Source organism: Colias eurytheme, chromosome 21 (assembly GCF_061535395.1).
Source record: "Colias eurytheme isolate Ceu_HAF_F1 chromosome 21, ilColEury1 Martin Lab GWU primary, whole genome shotgun sequence".
NCBI lineage: Eukaryota > Metazoa > Arthropoda > Insecta > Lepidoptera > Pieridae > Colias > Colias eurytheme.
The window spans coordinates 6254465-6282454 of NC_143000.1; the positions used below are offsets into that span (position 1 = coordinate 6254465).

General features: G+C 32.2%; 4 protein-coding genes across 5 annotated transcripts in view; 3 read left to right on the forward strand and 1 right to left on the reverse strand.

The window, feature by feature from the left end:
• Nucleotides 1–27990, reverse strand: part of Flo2 (flotillin-2) — a 220093-nt gene that overhangs the window by 37104 nt on the left and 154999 nt on the right. For both annotated transcript variants that reach the window (XM_090114259.1, XM_090114260.1), the window contains exons 2-3: nt 7976–8067; nt 7407–7608 (exon numbers count right to left, since the gene is read on the reverse strand). In XM_090114259.1, the coding sequence (XP_089970385.1) occupies nt 7407–7608; nt 7976–8067 (294 nt within the window). The remainder of the gene's footprint in view (nt 1–7406; nt 7609–7975; nt 8068–27990) is intronic.
• On the forward strand, nt 10049–16389 carry LOC149899181 (glucose dehydrogenase [FAD, quinone]-like). Its single transcript, XM_090114254.1, has 5 exons — nt 10049–10247; nt 13029–13102; nt 13352–13496; nt 13985–14155; nt 14775–16389. The coding sequence occupies exons 2-5, from the start codon at nt 13034–13036 to the stop codon at nt 16283–16285; spliced, it is 1896 nt and encodes a 631-aa protein (XP_089970380.1). The 5' UTR covers nt 10049–10247; nt 13029–13033; the 3' UTR covers nt 16286–16389.
• LOC149899182 (glucose dehydrogenase [FAD, quinone]-like) lies at nt 17264–20352 on the forward strand. The gene is made up of 3 exons (XM_090114369.1): nt 17264–18790; nt 18955–19185; nt 19540–20352. Exons 1-3 carry the CDS (start codon nt 17264–17266, stop codon nt 20272–20274), a joined length of 2493 nt encoding a protein of 830 aa, XP_089970495.1. The 3' UTR covers nt 20275–20352.
• On the forward strand, nt 20566–23157 carry LOC149899183 (glucose dehydrogenase [FAD, quinone]-like). Its single transcript, XM_090114368.1, has 3 exons — nt 20566–20767; nt 20865–20995; nt 21189–23157. Exons 1-3 carry the CDS (start codon nt 20608–20610, stop codon nt 22704–22706), a joined length of 1809 nt encoding a protein of 602 aa, XP_089970494.1. The 5' UTR covers nt 20566–20607; the 3' UTR covers nt 22707–23157.

Here is a 27990-nt window from a genome sequence, read left to right on the forward strand (position 1 = left end):
AAACTTAAAACTGATATCGAAATTACTTTACCTAATGAGCAAAATGACAATAATAACTTTTTAAAAGTATAAAAAGAAATATCTAAAAAATTTACTTTATACACTCCCGTATCAAAAAGGGAAAATGGAACTAGTAGAAGTTAAATGTCTAATTCCGGCAAAAGACATAAATGCGGTAGATGCAGTTAAAAATAAAAAATTTAATATTTGAAATACAATGCAAAAATAACACTTTTTTCATAGATAAGAATCATGACTATTTTTTCCAAATTCAGGGACAACTAAACGTTGCAGAAGCAGAAGTCTGCTTATTTGCTGTTTGGACTGGAGTGAATCAATCGTTAAAAATAGAATATAATATAAAAAAGTATGTAACGTTTAGGCAAAATAAAATGATGGACCATTATCAAGATTTTACATAAATTGCCTACTGTCAGAATTGATTGATTCGAGACTTCAGCATTCGATGCCCATCAAGGACCCATCCTATATCATTCAAGCGATTGAAAAAAAAAGAGATAAATCCAGTGCAACCGATAAAGCATCAGAATGCTAGCAAAAGATTTATTAGGTTTATCAATATAAATCTATATATTATACATAATATAATAAATCTGTAGAAGACGCGAAGACCGACATCCGCGCGGACGGAGTCGCGGGCGGAAGCTAGTCAGAAATAAATATCTTTTGTTTTCATTTGCGTATTTTTCTATTTTATAATTTTTTAACACAAACATTACATTTTTTTTATTATACTTATACAAAATTTGTTTATCCGTTTTATTAGTTAAACTGAACAACTTTCACTAAGAAACTTAGGTCGAAAAAAATGTATAGAGTTATGCATTTTGTATGGAAAGCTTATTTTTTTTTATATTTCGTCCAAATTTCTTTGTAAAAGTTGATCAGTTATATAAACATGAAGTTGAAGATATCAATAGAAAGTATTCGCAAATTTTGTGTACTGATAAAAAAAATCACCCGGTGTAATTTTCACGAAAATTGTTTCAAATTGTCATTTTTGGTACTTATTACGAATATTAAATTATGCATACGAATGATTTAATTTTTAAAAATTAAGTGGAGCAACTTTCCCTTAGTACATTTGTATTATTTACATATAGGATGACAGGATGCATTTGTTTGCACTACTAGACCAAGCCCTTAAGTCGAGCCGTTTGTTTCAAATTCATGAATTTTGTATATCCAGAATGTATTGTCAAATAAGTACAAAGCTGGTAGCACAATGTATGGGATTCTAAGTAAATCTCAGTTGTAAAGTTTGCGTTTAAACTGTCCTATTTGTAATGAAATATTATTTTAATGTCATATATAATTAATGTGGCCTGAAGCGCCGCTCTGTGATGGTTTAAAAGCTTTTTTCGATTTAACAATAAAAAATAGGTATTATGTATATCATATTAATTGTTCTATTTTACTCAGGTCGGAAGCTTATAGTCAACCATTAATGTACGAGTATGTATGCACAATGCACATTTTAAGGACACTTGAAACAATTGTTAAACGATTTATTATTGTATTTGTGTTGTATTAATGAAAAAAAAAAATATAGTAAAAGTGATAGATTAGAGGCATAATATGAGCACGCTTTTTGCGTTTCAATTAAATGCAGATTTTTTTAATCCTTTATATATTTATCAATTTCTTAATCTTTAAATTACTCCTGCACAAACCAGCTACGGCCATGACCTTTGCAATATGTAATTGCACTTGATTACTTCTATTAATACGTATACTCTACCTACTACATGAGACCAACAATCTTCTTTGTGCAATCCCCTACAATTACTAGTAAACTTTATAACTTAATCAATTTCATTAAAGAAATTACTAGAACCTTACCTCTTAATAACAGCATATGTACAACCAACGGTCAATCCAATATTAAAAGCGCTCATCCATATCAGCGACATGTTTCAAACTGAACGAAACGTAGAGTACAATGTCACACAAATAATAACTTTACACTATTCACTGGGGACCCATTTACAGTTTAATAACAGAAACGGAGCATAGACAATTATCGAAAAAGCATTCCGCGCGCAAACGCACTCAATTCGAATTTCGAACACTATTTTTAAAAACAAATATCGAATTTTAACTATACCATAGACACCAATAAAAAATAAACTTTTTATTTTTTTTATAAACAGCCAGTGTTTTTTTTTATTTGGATAAGTACTGATACGCACAGAGATCGCAACTGAATGTTGAATTCGTAAGGTCCTTAACGCTTTAACTGGAATTTCCCCCGCTTCTTTCACAACGCTTTGCCTGCTCATCAATCATGGTGCAATAGGGGAAAACTTTTACGTTGATATGAGGTTTATCTAATCCTTTATTTAAACTATTACTGTTAGTGAGTGAGATACAACTAAAGATATTGCAGCTATTAATGTTACAAGTATGTGTAATAGCTCACATTAATCGTGGGCATAAATAGCAAACAAATCGTTAAAAATTTAAAATATGTATTATGAAATTTATTTAATTATTGCTTGATTGCTGATAAACGTGTTTTGTTGAAAAATTCTTAAAAATTCTCTTCCTGAGATTAACGCGTTTAAAGAAACAAAAAAAATCGTCAGCTTTATAATATTACAAGTATAGATAGATGAACATAAAAATTTAGACGCTAGATTAAACAATCAAATAATTGAAGATTTGGCTTAGATAAAATACCATTAAAGTACGATTAGTGGAATACTTTTAGACAGTCCGGTTTTAACCTTTACGTAATATGGGGTTGACGTCAATATATAAATACCCTCAACATTAAAAAGGTTTTACTTGCCAAGTTACTTCATTAATTATTATTACTATAAAAACGTAGAGTTTGTTTTAATCGTGTTAATGTTCTGTGCTACCGTGTTTTGACAAATTCTTTGAATTCCATGGCTTAATAATTCAAAACAGAAACATGGCGATACAAGCTAATAAAGTAGAGTAAAAGAAGATAGAGACGATAAACAGCCCAGCGAGTAATTTACTACATTTGTGATGAAGAAAGCATCGTACATCGTGTAGATCTATACAATATTTATTTATTTATGATAGCTCAAGTTTTTACAGAAACAAGGCAACTACAATGCAGACTAAGTGTAAATGATAACTATTAACTACAAAAGAGAACTTTTCATTTTAGTTCATTAGGTCTATATGTGGTACAGTTAAAAAGAGATGAGTCAGAAACGATACTAATAAGATCTATTATCTCTCAGCTGTTTGTGGCATTAATTTCTTCTTATATTACGTACTGTAATTTCTGCTCGATTGTCCTCTGACTACAGAAGCTGCTACCTTTGTTGATGCATTTAATTTGTATTAAATAAGAGAAAAAACATTCTACTCTACTTATGTCGAAGTTTTTCATTACATTATATTAAAAAGGAGAGCTCTAAAGCTCGAAAGACCACCTATTAAGCTTCACAAACGAAATTTCTCATAGTCATCGTGTGTAAAATTGAAACTTATACAATGGAAAAATGTAGAAAGGCATAACCAATTACAGTGGAGTTTCTTGCCCCGGTAAAAGGCACTCGTGGTGGCCTACGTGCAAATGGTCACGCATTCCATGTACAGACAGACAAAAACTTTTTTTTTTTTTTTTTTCACCTTTTACTCTGTGGTATAATAAATAAATAATATTAAATAATCGTTTATTTGCTACATTCGACGGTCCCGGGTTCGATCCCCGGTCAGGGCAAATATTTGTGTGATGAACTCAATTATTTGTTCTTGGGTCTGGGTGTTATTATCTATATATGTATTTATTAAATACTAGCGGTCCGCCCCGGCTTCGCCCGTGGCGCCCGTCACATATTTACGTTTTCTCTACATAAGAACCATCCTCGTACTTCAAGGAATATAATAAAAAAAGAATTATCGAAATCGGTTCAGCCGTTCTCAAGTTATGCGCTTACCAATACATTATGGGATTCATTTTTATATTATAGATTATATTTATCGTCGCCTAATACCCACAACACAAGCCTTAATTGAGCTTATTGTGGGACTAGGTCGATTTGTGTAATAATGTCTTATAATATTTATTTATTTATTAATTTAATGACCCAGGCTCCTAATATAGTTATAAACTGGTATTCAAATAAAGTTTACATTTAACTTCTTATTAATATGATTTAATCCTTCTTTTAATTTCACTTCATTGACTCTATAATTATAGATTAGTTTTTGTGATGAATCAGGTACAAATATTCCTAAGATTTTAAAACAAAATTACAATTCTCGCGCTCTTTCTCTATACTAATAGTATAATAGCCCAAATGTTATTTTTTTACAGCCTTTAAATACACAGGAAACTTTTTCAATGCCACCTCCCTGTCTATCTAGTTCTAATAGTAATTTATCTAGATTATAATTACATTAAATACATTAAACATATATGTAACAAGTCAATAACTGCGTTAAAAACAAAACTTGCACTTGCAACCATGGACGTATAAAAAAAGACGGACGCCATATTACGAACGAACGAACTTACGAATAGTAAGCTAGCGATCGTGTAAAGACAATAAACACGCATACACTCTCACCATAGTAAGCTAGTCGGCCGCCATTACGTCGTGAACTACCGACTGATTAACTGCGTCACTGTTTCACAAAAAATATTTAAAATGCCGTCTTGCGTGGTTAAATGGTGTGCAACAGTACAATTTTAAATAACAAAACACAAGGGATTACATTCCACAGGGAAGCAAGTTATTTCTTTTATGTTTTAATGACAAAATTATTACGGCAAAATTTATAGAAAAAAATACAGCCGCCATTGTCAACAGGACAACTGTTGCCATGGCAACATGGCACACACACATGGATGTTTCGCCGCCATTACTAGGCTTCACTCAATTTTTAGGCGATATACCGTCCGTCTTTTTTTATACGTCCATGCTTGCAACATTTACAAATACAGACAAAAATGCTCATAAAATAAAAACTACTGGGCCTATCCGAATAAAATTTTTATGGGACCAATTCGACACCATCCCGCATCGAACAAAAAAAGAATCACGTAAATCGGTTCAGAAACCACGGAGTAATCGGTGTACATACATAAAAAAAAACATACCGGCCGAATTGATAACCTCCTCCTTTTATTTGAAGTCGGTTAAAAAACCAGTTTAAAGACTGAAATCACAAGCCTCTAATTTTCTAATATGTAGTTGATAAATCTCATTTTAATAACAATTTACATCATATCATTTCGATCACCACAAATGGAATTAGATATTCGTAAAAAAAATGTCTGTCAGAGACCTAAAACAACAAAGATAAAAGGATATTTGCCGAGGTCCTGTGTCAATATACCACTTGAAAAATGCTTCGTAACTTGATGGAACTCAAAAACCTTACTCAGGAGGATTTCGTTCAAATGAATTGTTAAACGTATTGTCGTTTAAGAATTTAATTTTGTAATATTCAAAGCAGTAATCTAAAGAAATCGTTTGCTAACAATTTAAACATTGATTTTAGAGAACCTTCAAGATTTAATTTAGATCACTGAAAGCTCCTCAATTCAAGATTATATTTGGTTAAATAAAATATACTGGAAAGTCGAATATTTATATGTTTAAACGATGTATTAATAACTCAGGCCCCGGAACCACAGACACAATAGAAAATCTATTGTGTCGTGGACCGATCGGGCCGTTCAGGGCTCAATGGGTTAAAATTTAAATCAACAATTTACACACAAAAAATACAAACGTATTTTATTTGTCTTCTATTAAAAAAAACATTTACTCTTTCTCATTAAAATATTATCTACCTTCATAGTTCTATAATAACTTCAATAGTAAAAGGCCAATATAACAATACCATTTCCATTTACCTATTGCATTCAAAGGCAAAGTGTAATACAATCTTTACATCAATTCTAAACCATTTGAACTTGCAATAAGCTTTATATTCGCTTAACAATGAAGACAACGCTTTCAAGTCACGGTAAAGCCTTCCCTTCGACTTCATCACGGCAAAAGAGTGTTTTAGACTTGTTAAAATGCAAATTTATTTCCATAATATACGGGATATTCTTCCAATATCTTAATATATATAAATCTCGTGTCACAATGTTTGTCCTCAATGGACTCCTAAACCACTTAACCAATTATAATAATATTCGCACACCATGTGCAGTTCGATCCAAGTTGAGATAGGATAGTTTAAACATGTAGGTACCACGGGCGAAGCCGGGGCGGACCACTAGTAGATTATAAATTAGGCATTAAATTATAAATCCTATTTCGTTTAAGATCAATATAAATTGGTAACTTTCAGTTGGTAGATGCCATTGATAATTTCAACAACTATTACCTACTATCAATACAAAAACAGTACACTATTTACTCTAATGACCAAATGTAACACAATATAAAATAATAAAATATAAATTATAAAATTTCTCACTTAAGTATGATAAAAAATGGAGAGTACCAATACCATAATAGAAAAGCTTCATTGAATATCGACCAATAACCGATATATCGACGTTATTTTAACGTGTTAACCATAAAAATTAAAAATACTAAACTATAAATTATAATATGTCCCACCAAATTATTCCCGCGAAAATAAACATACAATTATATCACCATAACAATATATTCTAAAACCACCGATTGCCGAACATTGACCGACATCTCGGTCAAGTACAACAACATTTCGGCTTTCCGGGTCACAGTCAAGTTGAGATCAAATCTGACCTGAATACCTACATGTGGTTCACACATTAATCATGTACTTATATCACTTCAATAGAAGATTTATTATGGAAAAGACAATTAAAATATTGATGAGAAAAACTACCAAAGAAATGTTCAAAAGAAGATTTATTTATGAGAAGCAGTTATAGGTTCTAAATTCTAATATTTATTTCGTGGTTAGTAGTTATTAATAACAGTATTAATAAATAAACATAGACAAGTCGTTGTTAATTAGAAAATAATACTTTTCGTGATAGGTATTTATTATGTTACAGTTCAAATTTACCGGTTACGAAATTTTTAAAACCTAAAAGAAAACCTAAAGTAGCGTTGTACTAAACCTCAAGGAATTCTATAAAAATATTTATATTGCGAATAGGATTACTTGAATCGGTAAACTTATATTTGTCAATGGTACTTATTACAACGCCATCTGTAAATAAATCAAGAAACTCATCGCTGTTCCCATGCTTCGCTTATGAACTTTCATCCGATACCGCGAGATGACACTATTACTAATTTATACATGAAGTTAGAAGTACCTGTGTAAATAGATCAAAGTATCATTAACGAAATGACCTTCTTATACACCATCAATCATCATTCATACTAATGCATTGCGCCTTTTCCAGTTCCTACATATTTATAAGCTTAGAAACTCACCCAGTATAGCTCTTAAATGGCCTTCCAGCGTTTGCAGGACCGTCATCTTGATCTCCTTCACCGACTTGCCCAGGAACTGTTCGCAGGCTGTTGTCAGCAGCTCGTCTTCATTCATGATCTTGCACTGGGCCACTCCGGTGACCGTGAGCGGCACTCCCTGGGCCGTTTCCACGTATTCGCACATGGGGTTTAGGGTCATAACCTGGATACAATAATTACGTGTTTGAAAATTTGGTTTTAAAGAATTCAACAAAACAGAATTAACTAAACCTACTGTAGGTACTACAGATTAGAATTGCCATTTCAAGATCCAGATTATCGTCTACATTAATAAAAGACTTATATACAAATAAGAAGATTTATACAATAAGCTTGATAATAATAATTAAATAATATATTCAGTTCTTAATTATAATTCAACTTAATTGTTACTGTTTCTATGTGCATTACTTACACTACTTATTTCAATTAGTAAGAGCAATTTACACTTTAAAACACCCTTATTATATATCATAATAATATATCAATATCATTACAATTCAACTCATGCAGTAAAACGAAAGCCGTACCTCAAGGGAGATACGCTGGACATCCGTGACGAGCCACCAGGCCCACGCCCATCCACCAACGATGCGCTTCTGCATAGAGCCGAAACAACCACCTGTAAGCAAATTGAATTTATATAACTCACTAGCTGTGCCCCACGGTTTCACCCGCATTGCTCCGCTCCTGTTGGTCTTAGCGTGATGATATATAGCTTATAGCCTTCCTCGATAAATGGGCTATCTAACACCGAAAGAATTTTTCAAATCGGACCAGTAGTTCCTGAGATTAGCGCTTTCAAACAAACAAACTTTTCTAATTATAAGTAAATATGGAATTATAATTTTTCACTTTTTACAAATATTTAGTAGGTACTTGTACATTGTATTTCGTTCTTTCTACTATGATTGTACCTACTGTGTACATAAAGCTCTATGTATTTTCATTTAACAACAATATTTTCGATGTTTATGTAAGTACTGGTAGTTCATAAGACTACTGAAATACAATTAAAAGTTGATTAATTATTTTTACATAGTTAATCTGTAAACAAATTGATATTTGTATTGATTGTACATTCTTTATTTCATCTGAAAACAATTTTCCACTCGACTTCACAGAAAAACACAAACAACTATTATCGAACTGATAATATCTAAATAATAATATAATTGACTTTTCACTTTCTTAGCATCTATTTACCCTATTTGCTAACTTTCACCGGTAGAACGGTTTAACCCGTAAACTTTTCAACTATTAGACCGGGAGATACTGACACAAAATTTCGAGTCATTTGTAACAGGATGGCGGTTCTACAGGGGTCTTAGTACGCAATGACAAAAAGAAAAATGATGGTGTGAACGCTGGTACCGGTGGGTTAGTCGCGTGGGCGTTAGTCGAACTCGTCGGAAAAATAGCGAAAGTCAAACGATTTGTAACACAAAAATTTTAGAATTTACCGATAGCCCATAAAAAAGAAGTAGGCGGTAGTGTCATGCCATACTTTTCCGGTATGACTTACAGCCCGCCATACCGACGCGAATGTGTTGATTTAAAAAAAACAATTATTCAACCATTTGTACCAAGCTAACTTTTGCACAGGTAACCATCGTCGTGCAGCCATTTACGAAAATCGCCATGCCATACTTTTCGGACGATTCCAAATGGTCGCCATACCGCCGAAAATCTGCAAATTTTTTTTATTTCGCCTATCTTTTTGTACCAGTATTGCATTTGGCTTTTTGGAGAGTATTTGATAAAATGTGACCATTATTATATTTGCCATACTTCTAGTAGGGGGAAAAAGTGCTGTCATACTTGAAAAATAAATTTATTATTAATTTATATAAGTGAAGATTTCCAACACCTAGATCTTTGAAATTTTGTATTTATATTCGTTGATCCTCAAACTTACAGGAAAAATAAGTGCCATACTGTTACAAATCGTTTGACTTTCGCTATTTTCCGACGAGTTCGACTAACGCCCACGCGACTAAGCCGCCGGTACCAGCGTTCACACCATCATTTTTCTTTTTGTCATTGCGTACTAAGAACCCTGTAGAACCGCCATCCTGTTACAAATGACTCGAAATTTTGTGTCAGTATCTCCCGGTCTATATGACACACGTATACAAAAATATACGATTACTAAGATTTTATTTAATCAAAGATTATGCAAAGCTCTGCTTATTTACGCGTTTTTAAATGAAATAAATATTATATTGATATAAACAACAACCTCTTCACTGATTGCGCTATGCAATGTAGCTTAAACTTTAACAAATACTTTTATTTATAAGGAAAAAAATCTCATACAATCAACACACAGCCACGATGTGTACAAGATACTTTTCATTTCATTTCAAATATTATTACTTAACTCTTACATGGTACAAGATTTCTTAGTGATCTTACATGTATTTCTTTTAAAGCCTAAAGGATTCTAGCTAAATTTTCCGCATATTATAAAAAAAAGTTAAGACTAAGCTCTAAGGCTTATTAATTCCAAATCCTTAAACTTGCCTGTACTATATTCTCAGGCTTAACCTTAACATAACTGGCATCTCTATTATCATCCAAAACTCTCCCCCCTTTCACCAACGGTACACAACACGCAAAGGTGTTCCAACGTTCGCACAAGTAACTTGCGCTCACGCAATTCGTAGAAATCGACATTTTTTAACGTGTCCATTATATTATCATCTATCTAAATAGAATTATCCTGTTATCAATGAATATACAGACTATTGGTGTTATGTTATATCTGATACTGTTTTGTGAAAGTGTAGTTATCTGAAGGTGAGTTTTGTTTATATAACTTTAACGCTGGAAGGTTGGTTGGTATTTTTCCGTAAGTTGAGGAAAGTTTTGATTAAAATCGAAATTTTCAGGAATTAAACTATTTATATGTTTACGTATAAGTAAGTCATATTAATAGCATTAATATAAATTCTATTGAGAAACGCTCACAATAAACGACAAATGGGTAAATTAATAACATTCTTTCGGGAAAAAAATTAAGTACCTACAGAATACGTAATGCATTAGTTAATCATGCGCATATCATACACATCTTTGTATCAAAATCTTGCTAACAATTTATAGATTTATGAATAGCTTATTTCTTATCAGAAAACCGAAAGTGTTTTGCGTTTGTTAGTCCAAGCTCTCAATAAACGGTTGAACCGTTTGAATAGAGATAATCTTGACTTTGATAAGGTGTTTGTTGCAAAATGAAACTTAACAGCAGAGCAATAGAATATTGATTGGCATATAAAAAAAACAACCCTCACAAATATTATACGCGAAAATTGTTTGTTGGATTTTATGACATAGTTTTTGTGTCTGGAAAAACATAGGAGGCTATCCATATAAGCTTCTTTTAGCGCGGTTAAACATATCCTTCCCATTGGAATCTACGCGTACAAAGCCACGGACAAAAAGCTAGTGTTTCCTATTTATGAATATCCATACATCCATATATGCACGTGACCACTCACCGGTAGTTTCCTGATACGATTACATTGTAAATGATTATCAATGAGCCATTGTGAAGAATGTGTTTAACTGTTAGAATTCACAGTTGGTTAATCGTAGAGACTGCAAATGTGATAAAAAGTATCTTAAAGAACATATACATAACTTATACATAATGTACTCGTAATAATAATAATCACATCGTATTATTTCACTAAGAACTGCTATTTATCACACACACAGCTGGTTTGGTGTTAATAGCAATAATAATAGCTTAAGCTAGAAATAACATGAGTTTTGTGTATAGAAAATTATACCATTAAAATAAATATTAAATAGAAACTACAATAAGCTTACGACTCATTATAAAATTTTATATTCGAAAACATTTATTATGCATCACTTTATGAGCGGGATTAATAATACAATAATGGGCAAATCTGTAGAGAACTAGCAATGTAGAGCTAAGCCAATTCTCTATTATTTAACAATTCAAAAACAAAAACAATGAATGAACTCCAGCCCCAGTGAAAGAGCATCTTTACATAACACTTCCCTTTTACATTCGATTAATAGCATAGATACAAAAGGCATTATACAACAGAATTATAGGCAAATTATTGCTTACTAGAGGTCCGCCCCGGCTTCGCCCGTGGTACATATTATTTCGCAATAAAAGGTAGCCTATGTCCTTTCTCGGGTATCAAAATATCTCCATACCAAATTTCATGCAAATTGGTTCAGTAGTTTAGGCGTGATTGAGTAACAGACAGACAGACAGAGTTACTTTCGCATTTATAATATAAAAGTATGGATTATCACTCACTCAGACATGATAATACAGTAGCCTGTCCATGAGTCAGCGTTTAGGAACACCCCGGCTGGGGAAAGCGTCTATAACTTTAATAAATAACGACGTGATAATAGACACGGATGTTATATCAATAAAATATACTGTATGTCCCGTAAAATATTATTAATTATAATTTTACTCATGTTTTGTTAATGCTAATCGATTGACACAACCTCCTGCGACAAATTCAGTCATAATTAATATTTTATTAATTAAGTCGTTTTTGTATCCACTAAGTAAATTAATTGAAAATGTTCATATATTATGAAGTTAGCATTTTAGAATTTGTAATAGGACTGTTATTATCTTAATCATTTATCAACAATAAACTTGACTGCAAACAAAACATTACAACATATTTAAATACTCTATCAAAAAATTCTATTACCTGTAAATATTTATACCATGACATAACATTACATCTACTAGCACCCTTAAATCTTACTAAATTATTACGATTATAATAGAACTAAATAAACAAACATCTAGTATAGAACATATGTATAGAACATAGTACCAATAGTCCCTAACAAGTAAATCGCATCAGATATAGAAAGTGAATCGCGACCATTGGACCGGCGCGGGCGCAACCTGGCCGCGTCTCACATATACAGTATACACTACAGAATACTAAGAGCTTCCGGTGAAATTAGCGTTATGCAATGTACTTTAATTACATTTGATTACAGATAGGGTGAGACAACCTTTGAAACCTTTATTGAAGTGATTTGAAAAAATGAAAATGATTATTGTTATTATTAAATAGAACTACATAAAGCGATTCAGATAAGACAAAAACAAAACGAATGAGTAACAAATTCAAAACATTCTATACTCCACATAGTTAGTACTCAAACTTTTCAAAATTCTAGAACCTTCCAGAAGTTCCATTGAATCGTGCATTACACTCTAGTGGGTGAACGGTAAAGTCGCCGACGTCGTCCGCGTCGCCTCGTCACGTACCTTTGTGTTGTAACGGTCACCTCTTTTGGTGACACACATTCATACATCCTTTTTCAACAAAGCGACCGTTACAAGTCAATACGTATTTAAAAACACAATGATTCCAGAATGTTCTTAAGCAAACAAATGCATTATTTTCTTTTTGCAAACTAATATAGTTACTTTGGAAATTCTCGTTTATTTTAAACTTTCACAATTCAATTAGGTTTTAAAGTTTATGAATCCACATATAAGTTCAAAAATTTGCATATATCCAGAAAACTGATGATAAATTTGCATGATTTCAGAAAACATGAGTGCTATAGTGAATGCCGCTGCCGACGTGATATCGGGCACTGCGATCGCCGCTGCAGGCACGCAGGTAAATTATCAAATTTATTATTTACTTATACTACAACGCTGAAGAGTTTATATGTTGAAATAAAATTTCTTTCGTATCATTATTTATATCTATTAAAGATTGCAAAATTTTTTTATTAATTACACATTCAATTGGGATATACATTATACATATATAAAGAAATAAGTGGAAAAACAACTATAATTACTCACAATGCATCATCAGATTTCATGATAATTTAACTAACATGTTGGAAACCTAACATTTCAGGTAGCCTGGTTCATTCCAATGTTGGTAGCGGCTATAGCATACTACCAATTCGACCAAACCGATCCTGAAGGAAGGCCAGCCGATATAGGCGACGGGCGAATACTACCAGAATACGACTTCATCATAATCGGCGCCGGTTCTGCTGGTCAGTGAGTATTTTATACTTCATTTGATAATTATTTAACTTATTATAATTGTAAATACATAATTTATATGACATTGTATTCTATTTTACGGAACTAATTTTGAAAATTGTATACAGTATACTGTTATAAGGATTTCATATTCTAAAAAAATTCTCTAGAAAAATGTTTGCGAGAAAATTTACTAAGGACATTCCAGATTATAAGCTTTAGTGATAATTGCCTACACCATAAAATATTCTACCTGAATTACTTTCCTGTACCTACCTATTACTTAAATATTTACTGTAAAAGCTTTTTATATAAACATCGCTCTACATAACCATGGCACGCCTACTTCTTTTGACTTAGACATTATGCAGGAAATAAACTTAACAGATATACAATTACAGTAGTTTCTCTATAAAGACTTATTAATCACCAAATCGAACAGTTAATCAGAAAAATGAACCAAATTCTTTTGCTAAGATTATTTCTTTAAAAATTACAGGTGCGGTAGTAGCAAGCCGTTTATCAGAAATCGGACATTGGAATGTACTTCTCCTGGAAGCTGGTGGAGATGAAACCGAGATATCTGACGTTCCCTTACTAGCTGGCTATCTACAGCTCAGCAAACTGGACTGGAAGTATAAGACTGAACCACAAGGGACCAGTTGCTTGGGTAAGCAAAAAATTGTAACTAATACATTTTTTGTGCCCAGTTGTTAAGTTATGGAAACAATATAGGCTATTATTGTCCTTAAAAGGTTGTATATTAGTTTGTATATTCTTATCTCGGTCATAAACCTACTTTTTAACCGACTTTTTTATTTAAATAATATTGAATATTCATGAAAGTGTTATTATAAACTTCGTTCAAGACACTCAATCTAAATATCGTGTAAAGAAAGAATATCGTATGCATTCCAAGAAACTGATACGACAAAATATATAACAGCACATAAATACGTATTGAAACGTAATCAGCAACATGCAAACTAACAAATTAGCATGCTATCCTTATACTTTGTATCTACTCTTTGAATTAGATAATGCGTTAATTTTATTTAACAGTACACCAGCACTGACAGCTGTGCTTGATTACATAAATCATGATCGTTTATATACATTTGTCCTACATACATAAATTTGACGAAAATAGTTACAAGAAAATTGCGTAAGAGAGTATACTATACGTCATGTTCAATTCTTTCAACTTGAAATAAATCATCCTCATCGTCACTTACCAATCATCATCATTTACCAAGACAAATAAATAAAAACATTTTCTTATTTTACAGCTATGGAAGGTGGTCGGTGCAATTGGCCTCGTGGTAAAGTTCTTGGTGGCAGTTCCGTATTGAATTACATGCTATATTTGCGAGGCAATAAAAAGGACTATGATATTTGGGAAGCTCAAGGCAATAAGGGCTGGGGATACAAAGACGTACTCTACTATTTCAAGAAATCGGAGGATAATCAAAATCCTTATCTGGCCCAAACACCATATCATAGTACAGGAGGATACATGACTGTAGCTGAATCTCCATATCACACTCCTCTAGTATCCAGTTTTATTGAAGCTGGTCTAGAAATGGGATACTTAAATCGTGATATAAATGGCGAAAACCAAACCGGTTTTATGGTGGCCCAAGGAACGCTACGTCGTGGAAGCCGTTGTTCCACGTCCAAAGCCTTTTTACGACCGGCAAAAGACCGTACAAACTTACACATTGCTATGCACTCTTTTGTTACAAAGATCCTAATCGATCCCAGAACAAAAATAGCTTTCGGTGTAGAGTTTATTCGAAATAAAAAGATTTATCGTATACGAGCAAGGAAGGAAGTGATTTTGTCAGCGGGTACGATCAACTCTGCTCAAATATTGCAATTGTCTGGGATTGGTCCAGCTGAAGAATTAGCAAAACATCGCATACCTTTAATACAAAATCTTCAAGTGGGAAAGAACCTTCAAGATCATATCGGTTTAGGTGGTTTGGCTTTCATGATAAACAAGCCAATGTCTATTGTTGAACATAGATTACATACTGTGAGCACTCTCATGCAGTACGCCGTATTAGGCGAAGGACCTTTAACAATAATGGGTGGAGTGGAAGGTTTAGGATTTGTCAACACTAAATATGTCAACGCATCGGATGATTTCCCTGATATAGAGTTTCATTTTATATCTGGTTCCACTAATTCTGACGGAGGAGAACAATTACGAAAGGTACACGGATTAACTGAAAAGTTTTATGACGCTGTATTCAGACCAATAAATAACATGGACGTTTGGAGTATAATACCGATGTTATTACGTCCTAGAAGCAAAGGTTATATACAACTGCGAAGTGCTAATCCATACGACTATCCTTATATCTATCCTAATTATTTAACAGATGAAATGGATGTCAAAACATTAGTAGAAGGCGTGAAAATTGCTGTAGCTGTATCAAGAACGAAAGCTTTCCAAAGATACGGTTCAATATTAAATCATCATCTTTTCCCCGCTTGTAGAAGTCTACGAAGATATTCTGACCCCTACTGGGAATGTATGATTCGTCAGTACACATGTACCATATATCATCCAGTGGGAACAGCTAAAATGGGTCCATATTGGGATCCAGAAGCAGTAGTCGACTCTGAGCTTAAAGTTTATGGAGTTAAAAACCTTCGGGTCATCGATGGCAGTATAATGCCCAATTTAGTGAGTGGAAATACAAATGCACCAATAATTATGATCGGAGAAAAGGGCAGCGACATGATTAAAGAGTTTTGGTTGAAGCGAAGACGTTCCAGATATTATTTGTGATTTAATGTACAAAACAGTATGAATAAGAAAAATATTATTAGAATTTAGAATTGTACATAATTCAACTATTTAATTTATTCTAACTTATTATTATAATATGTATTAAGAAAAATAAATTAAATAAAAACAATTGTCTATATTTATTTTAAGTTATCCAGTCTTTTAATTTTAACAGTTACCATTCTGATATGATCATAAAACACTAAGGTCGTAAAAGCAATTAGTGCTTTCCACAAGAATTAAATGCAATAAAATTTTGCAATCTATACAAAATTAAGCAAAATTGATGAATATTTCCTAGTTTAGATCATAATCTCATTACATATTTAATTTCTGCACCAAAAATGAACCGATGCTATCATGTTGCACACATAGTACATAATTTTTTATGTGTTTTAAATTCTTTCATTATGCATTCTTACAAAATATATTGCAATAATAATATATAATTAAATGTAAATGTTGTAATGTATAAACACTGCATTACAGGTATAGTGTACAATAAGATTGCTGATACCAAATACCTCCGTCGATGAAACACAGAGTAGGAAAGCAATGAACTAATTAATTATCATATATTTTTAAACACATAGAAATACATTTATTTACCTCATTTCAATGTTAATAAATTATTATTGCATGCATTTATTATTCATTGCAATTTCATTGAGCCATATTCATTCTGTAGTAGATATTTTTGTAAAATTACATACATGAAAACACATATTAAATTTCGTGTCAACTTTAATTTCAAAACAATACGTAAGACTTATTAAAATAAAATACATAATACAAATTTGATTTTTCTTAACAAGATAATATTTTTATGTTACACATGAAAGTTAATCTGTATTTACCCAAAGTGACGATGTCCTCAATGAACAATGAATTTGCCTAATCAGCTCTAACATTCAATCCACATATTTTAAAAATACAAATCAGTCAGAGTTCTACTGTGATTCACTTGTGTTTTTAAACATGGCTAGCCATGAAATAAATTCATTAAATCCTCTTATAACCAGCACTAGGATTATGTTTGGTCTTTTACCTGGACTCGGTTCGTTAATAGTTTTACGTATGGCGATACACCTTTACAGACCAGACATCGAGGATGCTGAAAATCGCGTTCGTGACACACCTCTAGAACAACTCTATGACTGTTATGATTTTATCATCGTCGGCGGTGGATCTGCTGGTTCAGTACTAGCCAATCGCCTTTCAGAAAATCCTGAATTGAACATTCTACTACTAGAAGCCGGACAAGATGAAAATGTGCTTTCAGACGTGCCAGTGATGTTCCCTGTTCTACAAACATCGTCTATTGACTGGAAATTCGTGACAGAACCGAGCAATGAATATTGCTTAAGCATGATAGACAATAGATGTAAATGGCCGCGGGGAAAAGTTTTGGGTGGATCCAGTGCTTTAAACGCTATGTTATATATACGTGGAAATAAACGAGACTACGATAATTGGGCAAGCATGGGCAATCCAGGATGGTCTTACAATGAAATTCTTCAATATTTCCTGAAAGCTGAAGATATGAGGATACCAGAGTATCAAAATAGCCCTTATCATGCAGTTGGAGGGCCACTTTCGGTAGAATATTTTAGATTTGAACAACCAATAACAGGAAAAATACTAGAAGCTGCTAAACAACTTGGTTATGATATAGTGGATGTTAATAGTGAATATCAAACTGGATTTACTAGATCTCACGCTACTGTACGTGATGGTCTTCGATGTAGTACTGCAAAAGCTTACCTCAGATTAGCAGCAAAAAGGCCCAATCTCCATGTAAGTGTTCATTCATTAGTTGAAAAGATTCTCATCGATGAATATAACAGAGCTTACGGTGTCAAATTCACAAAACACGGACACACCCGCATAGTAAAAGCAGTCAAAGAGGTCATTTTATCAGCTGGTGCAATTCAATCACCGCAGTTACTGATGCTGTCAGGCATTGGTGATAGTAGAGAATTGAAAGATGTGGGAATATATCCTATAGTGCATCTTCCTGGCGTTGGGAAAAATTTACAAGACCACGTAGCAATGGGAGGACATTCTTTTCTATTTGACAATCCATTAACGAACGGCACAGATTACTGTTTTAATCTAGCTACGATATTTTCTATTGGCAGTTTAATAGATTTTGTTTATAATAAAAAAGGTCCACTATACAGTATGATGGAAGCAGAAGCAATGGCATTTATTAATACTAAATACCAAGATCCAGCAGAGGAGTACCCAGATATTCAATTATTTATTGCACCTACTGCAGATAATATGGACGGTGGATTGTTTGGAAAACGTGCTAATGGGATAACTGACGAAACGTATGCCGAGCTATATGAAGACATTTTACTAGAACCATCGTTCTCTATCGTACCACTATTAATAAGACCAAAGAGTAGAGGATATTTGAAATTAAAGGATGCAAATCCACACTCTCCACCGCGTATATATGCTAATTATTTTTCAGTACCTGAAGATGTTGCAAGACTGGTAAGGATTTGATGTCTTTTTTTTATAAATTTTAATTTTGATTGCATTAAATTATTTGTGTTGCTTGCTCACATTATTTTTCGCATTCAATGTTTTAGTTGTATATTTAAAAATGCGATAAATATTCATAAACATTCCTAACATAGTATTGTATTGGTTTTCAGATAGAAGGAGCGCGCTTTGTTCAAGAATTAATACAGCAGCCAGCATTAAAAGAGCTAAATACGAGACCAAATCCCAATCGTAATCCTGGGTGTGCAGAACATGAATTAATGTCAGACGAACATTTGGAGTGTCAAGCGAGACATCATTCTTTAACCATATACCATCCTGTGGGAACATGCGCTATGGGTCCTGTGGACAATCCGCAAGCTGTCGTAGATGCAAGACTACGAGTAAGTAATTTAAATAATTTTCTATATTATATTTATAGCAACTACATTTAAACGATCGCACGTACCAAGCAACACACTTCATATTTCAAATAGTATGTGATTGTGTGCAAATAAATGATTTATATTTAGGTTGTAAGATTTTACAAATCAATGCTTATAAATCTTTCAATAAAATGAAAATATAAATCTTTTCTAATAAATTATGCCTCCTCGATATTTAAGTGTATTTTCAATGAGTAGAAATTTTGTTCAATAAACATTGAATATATAGTCAGATGAGCAATTAGGTAACTTGCATATAATAAAAACATACATGAACGCATTTATTGATCGGTTTTACTTATAAAATTTCAGGTTCACGGTATCAAGAATCTAAGAGTGGTAGATGGAAGTATAATGCCAAATATTGTAAGTGGAAACACAAACGCACCTATAATCATGATCGCTGAGAAAGCTTCTGATATGATAAAAGAAGACTGGTTAACAAAAATTGAGGAACTATACTGCCCTGATGAAAATTATGTAAGAGCAGCACATGACCAATCTACTACGAAGAACCAGAAAGCTAATGGTGTTCCAGATGTATTTAATGAAACGGCAAATCTATTTACTTACTTATCTATGGACGAGCCTATACAGTACCCCAAAAAGCGAGTTAATCAAACTACCAAACAAAATGAAACCAAACCAAACGTTTTGCCACAGTCACCAAAATCAAGAAACGATTGTGATACAGAGGCTTCCCGTAAAAAAATAAAGAAGAAACCTAAACATAAACCGGCACCACCTTATCAGCAATCACCAGCTTCATTAAATACTCAAAATTACTATTACATTCCTTACAATAGACCACAGCAGACACAGTATAGACCATATAATCAATACTACCCACTTTTAACCTATGAAACTTTGACATGGCCGTTCTATAACCTATTTTATCCACCAGACTATCCGTGTTGGGAATCACTTCAAGACCAGCAATGTGAATCGTGTAAACCAAATTTTGTAAGAAACAAACATCATTCAAATAAAAACTTGTCATCAAAACCTCGAAGGAAATGTAAAACATATTATGATAGAAAAAAGTAAAAAGTATCAAGTTAAATAAATTTTAGCTCTAACGAAGAGTCTTACCAATTAGGTTACCTACAAGTCTTTGTTTTTTTATATGCTTAAATTTTGTAAATAATTATTTAAATATAGAGTAATTTATATTAAATATTGTTTTATTCGATTCCTAACAGATATATAGTTTCATGTGTATTGAAGCATTAAAGGTGATCGTGATATATTGTTTCATGAGTGATAATATTTTATAGCTCTGAGCAGTTCCTTTAACCACATAATAGTCTAGAACTTTGAGAAGTATGGGCACCTAATGAGCAATTTTTTCTTGATTCAAGTTAAAACAATTGGTTTAAAATGCAAGCAAATATATCAGCAGTGTGCCCATCAGCATTTGCTGGTACAAGTGGTGGTTTATTTCTTAATGCCATCACTGCACTGATAGCTGCTCATTGCTCGATTTTCGATGACTACCGTTGGCCACCAGACAATTCGCAGAAAATTCTGGAAAACTCAGGTAATAAGAACTTATTATTTACGAAAATTTAATATTTATCACAATATTAATTTATCAAAATGAAATAATTTTAAATTCGATTTTTATTTTTTTCCAGAAGCTTCCTACGATTATATTGTGATAGGAGCAGGATCTGCTGGATCTTTAGTGGCTAGTCAACTTTCAAAAGCAAAAATCGGTTCTGTCTTACTTATAGAAGCAGGGGATAACCCTGGAATCGACAGCGAGGTATAATTAATATTTTTTATTTAAAATATGTTATTTAAAACATAATGATCTGCCATTAACTTATAATCAGGGTCTGAACAATAACTAAGCACATTATTGAAGTTATGTGTTTTTTATGGTTATTTTTATTAAGAAATGACATCACTGCAAAACCTTACAACGGCTAGGAATTCATCTTCAATTTTATTTACAGATCCCAGCATTTTTGTTTCTAAATCACAACTCAGACATCGATTGGTACTACAAAACACTGTCTAGTAAAAATAGTTGCTTAGGCTTCGTAAATGAGAGCTGTATTTGGAGTAAAGGTCGCGGTATGGGTGGATCTAGCTCCATTAACGCCATGATTTATGTTAGAGGACATCCAAAAGATTTTGAAAACTGGGAAGAATTAAATCCAGAATGGGGCTATGAGAACTTGTTAAAATATTTCGAGAAACAAGAGCATTTATTCGATTTATCATCTGTGGGAGCTGAAAGCTATAAAAATCATTGGTACGATGTCCTCGATAACGCGTGGAAGGAATTAGGGTATAAGTCCTACAATTACGAGGGCGATGAATGTTTAATAGGTACCAAAAAAGCAAAATTAGTTACGAGACACGGTAAACGTTTAAACACAGCTAAAGTGTTTTTAGTTGATACGAAGCAACTGCACATTATGAAAAATACATTGGCCAACAAAATAATTATAGACAAGAAGAATCAGCGAGCAATTGGTGTTGAAATCAGACATAAAAATGGAGATGATATGAATATAATGGCTAATAAAGAGATAATTGTTGCTGCAGGATCCATTGCTACACCACATATTCTTATGCAGTCTGGAATCGGACCAAAATATCATCTGGATGCATTGGGCATTCAAAATATCATTGATCTACCTGTCGGTGAAAACCTCCAGGACCATTTGTTATTACCATTGTTTCTGAAAACAAATTTAAATGTTGAATTACCGATGGAAGCGGTAACTTCATTATTGCTCCAATACATGCTTACAAAAACCGGTCCCTTTTCGAAAATTGGCATTACAGATTTCACTGGTTTCATAGACACAAGAAACGCATCAGATTATCCTGATATTCAGTTTCATCATACATATTTTACCAAAAAAGATGTATTTACATTAAAACCCTATTTAGAAGGCATAAGTTATAAAAGAGAAATCATTGAAGCGATCGAGGCATTGAACGCTGAGCACGATCTAATCGGTATTTATCCTACATTATTACATCCGAAGTCTAGAGGTCGAATTTTGTTATCTAAAACACTACCTAGAATGCCTTTAATTCATACCAATTATCTCGATCATGCAGACGATATGTTTTCCTTTTTAAAGGCTATAGAGTTTGTACACAAACTGGAGAAAACTGAATCATTCAAGGCTTTTGAATTAGAAATTATGCATGTAAAAATACCATATTGTGCAAAGTATTCATTCGATAGTGAAGATTACTGGAAATGTTATGTAAGGCATATGGCAACTACAATTTATCATCCAGTTGGTACCACTAAAATGGGACCAAAAGAGGACAAAACAACAGTTGTTAACCAAAATCTATTAGTGCATGGCATGCAAAACCTCAGAGTTATCGATGCAAGCATTATGCCTACTATACCGGGAGGAAATACTATGGCATCCACTCTGGTAGTAGCTCAAAAAGGTGTCGATTTCATAATAAATCAAAATACACAGAGAGACGAGCTATAAATATAAAAATATTCACATTAATCTTACTTGCGATAATTTAAATAATACTGCATTTTTCTGATTACCCAAAAATAATTTTCATGATATGTAAACACGAATTTTCGGTAATTTACATACGGTTATTGAGCAATTAAAAAACGTTATTTCTAACAATAATATTGTAAGCCTATATTTATATATTCAAGATTGAATATATCAGAATGTATTCCATGCTTGCAGCATTGGCCTTGTGGAATTTCGTTAGACGACACTGTGAAGAAATTCCTTGACTTGCGTTTACGAGACGTGATATTAAGTAACACTTTCGTAGCATATATTTTAACTATTGAATGAACGTTTTGAGTCACAGCAATTAACTAAAGATTAATTTCTGATGAAACTTGAGATTTAATTTAATTTTACGACTATCATCTGTTGCGAACCGAACTGTATAGAAATTTAATTTTTAATAATGCACTATTTTTACTTTTGATTCAAATAAATGTGTTTTAAAACTATCAGTGTTTGATTTCCCTTTCTTCCCTTGATATAATAGTTTTTCCTTCTTTAACCTACTTTTAATAAAGATAGTAAATTACTTATAAATCCATGTAAGGAGAAGATTCACTACTTGATATAAATGGTCTGCAAAAGCAGCATAAGATAATTATGTTCCACTACGCAACCAACAACAGTGCAACCTAGATATTTTATGGCGCATCCATTGTTTTGCTGGTGACTTATTTACAAAATTATTATAATTAATTACAAAAAAAATCTATGTTATTTATCACTACATAGTATAAAAAAACGCTCTTGCTGTCCCTATATTTCTATGTATGCTTTATTAAATCTTGAAAACTACGCATTACAACGAATTTTACTACCGTCCAAAAATACTATTTAAATTTTCAACGCTATACAACATGATCATACAGCTATGAAAAAACTTAAATACATAAGCGAACAATCTAAATAAACAAATTAACATAAACATATACCGATGACTAAACAAAACTTCAAACAGCTACCACACTTATCGTGTTTGCTACACTACTCTTACCACCTGGGTTTTCCTCAAACAAGCCACGGTCGAGTTGCCAAATTGATGATCTTGAAAAGGAAAGGCGCAGCGGGTACACTACAAGACGCACGTACGCAAGTTATGTATATACTATATTGCTTGACATTTGTGACGTTGTTTTATTCGTAAGTTATTTATAAAAAAGGCTTATTACGGTGCATTTACATCAAGCGAACATAGAGCTAGAGCTGGACCTCTGTCGTGACCTTTCAGTGTAAACGAAAACTAGTATTCAGTGTTGTTCAGTATTAGAACATTGCATACAATATTTTTGAACGCACTCAGATCAACGAAAGAATGATCTACGTCTGTTTAAACTAAAAGAATTTGACATAGTGGGGTTTAAATGAGCATACTCTCGTTTGATGTATGTATATTGTATGTATTGAATGACTAAGTATTTTGAACATTTGAATAAATATAAAAAATTTAAGTACCTATTTCTTAAGGTTTTACAAGTTACAATTAGCAAGCTTTGCAAAGTAAGAAACATTATTTAAATAATCATGGACGCCAATAATTATTATTGTATAAGAGCTACATAACTGCATAATCGAGGAATTACACTGGTATAAGTTTTTACTCCTAGATTGTGATGAAATTTATGTATTACACATGACAGCAACTAAACGTTGGCTTTACCCACATCTATGCCGGAAACCCGTATATTAAGCAATGGAGTAAACTAATTTAATACAAAAATAATATTTCAATACCAATTATAACATTAAAATATGTACTTGCTGCACTGGTATTGGTTCGCAAGGATTTGAGATTCTGAAAATTATTTTTTCAAATCATGCTTTCAAGGTTTTTGTTGAAAACTAAGAATTTAATAAATCTTTCTAATTCATTCATTTTGATTTTAATTACAAGCATAAATTTTTACATTTTGAATGAAAATATCAATTCAAAATAATATAATACCCTTTTTTAAAATAACATAATTACGCTTCTCATAGTAATTATTATTCGATATATAAAATGGTCCATCAGATATTTCTTTTGCTATTAAGACATTTCTTGTAGTTAGTCATTTGGTTTGTTTATAAACAACACAATTGGTTTCCTGCAAGATAATTTTTGGGTTTGTCGTTTTGCGCAAGTTTGTTCGGATCAAACATTATCTTGGGCAACGCGCGTAAAGAATGCTATCTTACTTCTATTATATTTTTGGCAGTTTGGTAACAATGAGCTGAGATTTTTTTTCTAACGCTTTAAAAATCAGTCAAGTGTGAATATGACGCGATTTTTCGATCGATACTTTTGAAGTGAAAACTTCTTTAGCGGCGTTGGGTATAAAATCTTAAACTCGCGTCAGGACTCAGGACACGTGGCCTGATCGAAAAAGCGTAAGACGGATGTTTTTTTTTGCCCTTATATTCCATACGTAAGACGGATACCATTCCAAAATATCAAACATGCTGAACGTTAATAATCAAGTTTTCACTTCTGCCGGCACTCCCGGAGTGCAACCCGTCTTTTTTTCTGTGAGGCTTTTGGAGTAGAAAATGAGCTAGTCGCATATATACTGTCAACTGTCATTAATCAGAAGAGGTTCGATCTATTTTCAAAAAATCTTTAAAAATAGTTATAGTGTGAATCGAGTTAAAAATACTTAATAAACATCATCGTTGAGTTTAAATACGACTGTGAAAATGAAGACAAGACAAACTACAGTGAATTAAGTGATCAAACTGAATATTAAACTACGAGGTAACGGTGCTTATAAACTTTAAACAACTTTGTGTATGTTACGCTGACAAACTTATTTTGTTTATACTGGAATACAATTTCGATACCGCAAGATATTTTTCACAAATTTACACATACAGAACTAGATTACAACAATTTCATAAAAAGAATTTATATATTTAAATTAACGTTTGACGCTGAGACAAGTAATTGTGACAACTGACAAGTGACATCTGAAGTGAACGACAGATTATCTATGACTCGACTAATAATAATTATAAGTGTTGTCATAAAGAAATATTGAAATAAAATCAAATAATTATAAAAATAAAAATAAATATATATAATTATAAATTAATACCAAAACAGAAAAGATATATATATTTATCTATAAAGAACAGATTACAGTCTCTTGAATTCAACACGCACTTTCGATAATTATAACTTTGCTGAAAACGAATACAAATAATAAATGTGTGTATATATTACAATAAAATAAAAAGATATTTATATATAATATTTGAATACATACTTACAATGGATACTGAAAATATAACATACAGAAAAAAGACCAAAAGCAGGTCGTTGGAAAATATTAATTCACTACAAAACACGTATGATAGTGAGGAGATGTTATCATTCAGTGACAAATCAGACGATAGTCTAAAATCCTTACCTAACCTAAATGTGGAGTCGGAATTAATACAAAACCTGAAACTTGATATAGAAAACCTGCGTGTGCAATTACTATCAGCTCACACAGAAGTAGAAAACCTAAATCTTGAAAATATAAAACTTAAAAGAGAAGTTGAAAAATATAAAAATAAAATTTCTTTACTTGACAAACTCAGTTTTACAAATACACATACACCTAAAAACTCATCTGAAACTATAAGAAGTAGAACTTCTCTAAAAAAATATACTAAAAGAGTGTCAATTAAAACATTATCAGAAAGTAAGTGCAATAAAACCCTAAGTTACGGAGACGAAGATAACATTAAAAACAACAATAACAATACAACTTCAACACAAATATTAACGTCAGAAAGAAAAAATATACCGGAAGGCCATAGCAACAAAGGTGACGACGAAACTGGAAAAAAAGGAATTAACTCTAAAATAACACAACAAAATAATTATCCTAACACAAATAGAAGAGCAAAAATTTTTATATTTGGGGACCAACAAATAATTGGTTTATCAACAAAAATTATAAAATCTAGGGAGGGACAATGGAATGATAATTATAGCGTAGTATCTTTTGTAAAGCCTTATGCACTATCAAATGAAAGCCTTAAAATGTCTAATACAATATATGAAATAAAAGAACATGATATAGTCATTTTGGCTGCTGGTGCCAATGATCGTAATCCATTTGCTCTGTTAACTGAACTCGGATATGCTTTAAAAATTCTAGATCACGTTAAAACTTACGTCTTGCAAGTATCCAGGAATGATTACCTGAACACGACTCTATTAAACAACCACATATCGAGCCTGGTAAAACTTTTTAAAAATTGCTCCTTTATTAGATTAGGGAATGAGTGCAGAAATTTAAGGGAATATATACATGAAATGATAAATAAAATCAATTTTAATATAGACAGCGAAGATTATAAAAACATTTACTTAAATTTTAAAACAGCGATGCAACTAAGAAAGCCGTGTCACATAAAACCAAATCAAATAAAAATAACTGATGATAATAAAAACAAAATTACGTACTACTTTAAAATAATTAAAAAAAATATGGTACACAATGCTTCACCTGAACATTTAACTGATATTAAAGAATCAAATGACCATAAAGACCTGCCAATTAGTAATAATACGGAAAAGCTTTTTCGATCATAAATTTACAATATTTCACCAAAATATTGCTGGTGCGATTAATAAAGCAGAAGAAATATATGCATCGATAACTGATTTACGTCATAATTTAAATATTGATATAATTTGCCTAACGGAAACATTTATAAAAAGAGGTTGTGAAAGTATATTAAAAATTCCAGGTTACAAAATGGCTTCATCATACTCAAGGACAAAAAATAGGGGTGGCTCTTGTATATTAGTTTATAATAATATAGTATTTAAAGAAATTACTTGGCTACACAAAATAGCTACGGTAGATGTTTTTGAATGTTGTGGGATCGAAATTCAACGGTTAAAATTAGTAATTATCTGTATATATAGAACCCCAAAAAGCGATCCTTACATATTTATTAATAAATTAGATTCTATCTTAAATACTCTCTATAAGAAAAGTAAAAATAACAGTAAACTGGTACTATGCGGTGACTGGAATATAGATCTCCTTAAACAAAGTAAAATAGTATGTGAAATAAATAGTCTACTTAATAATTATAACTTGCAATCTCACATCAACGTTCCCACAAGGAAATCTTCTTGTTTGGACCTAATAATTAGTAATATCAGAAATGCAAATGCTCAAACACATTTACTTTCACTCTCTGACCATGAAACCGGACAAAGCTTGACATTTCAAACAAAAATGACAAAGATAGC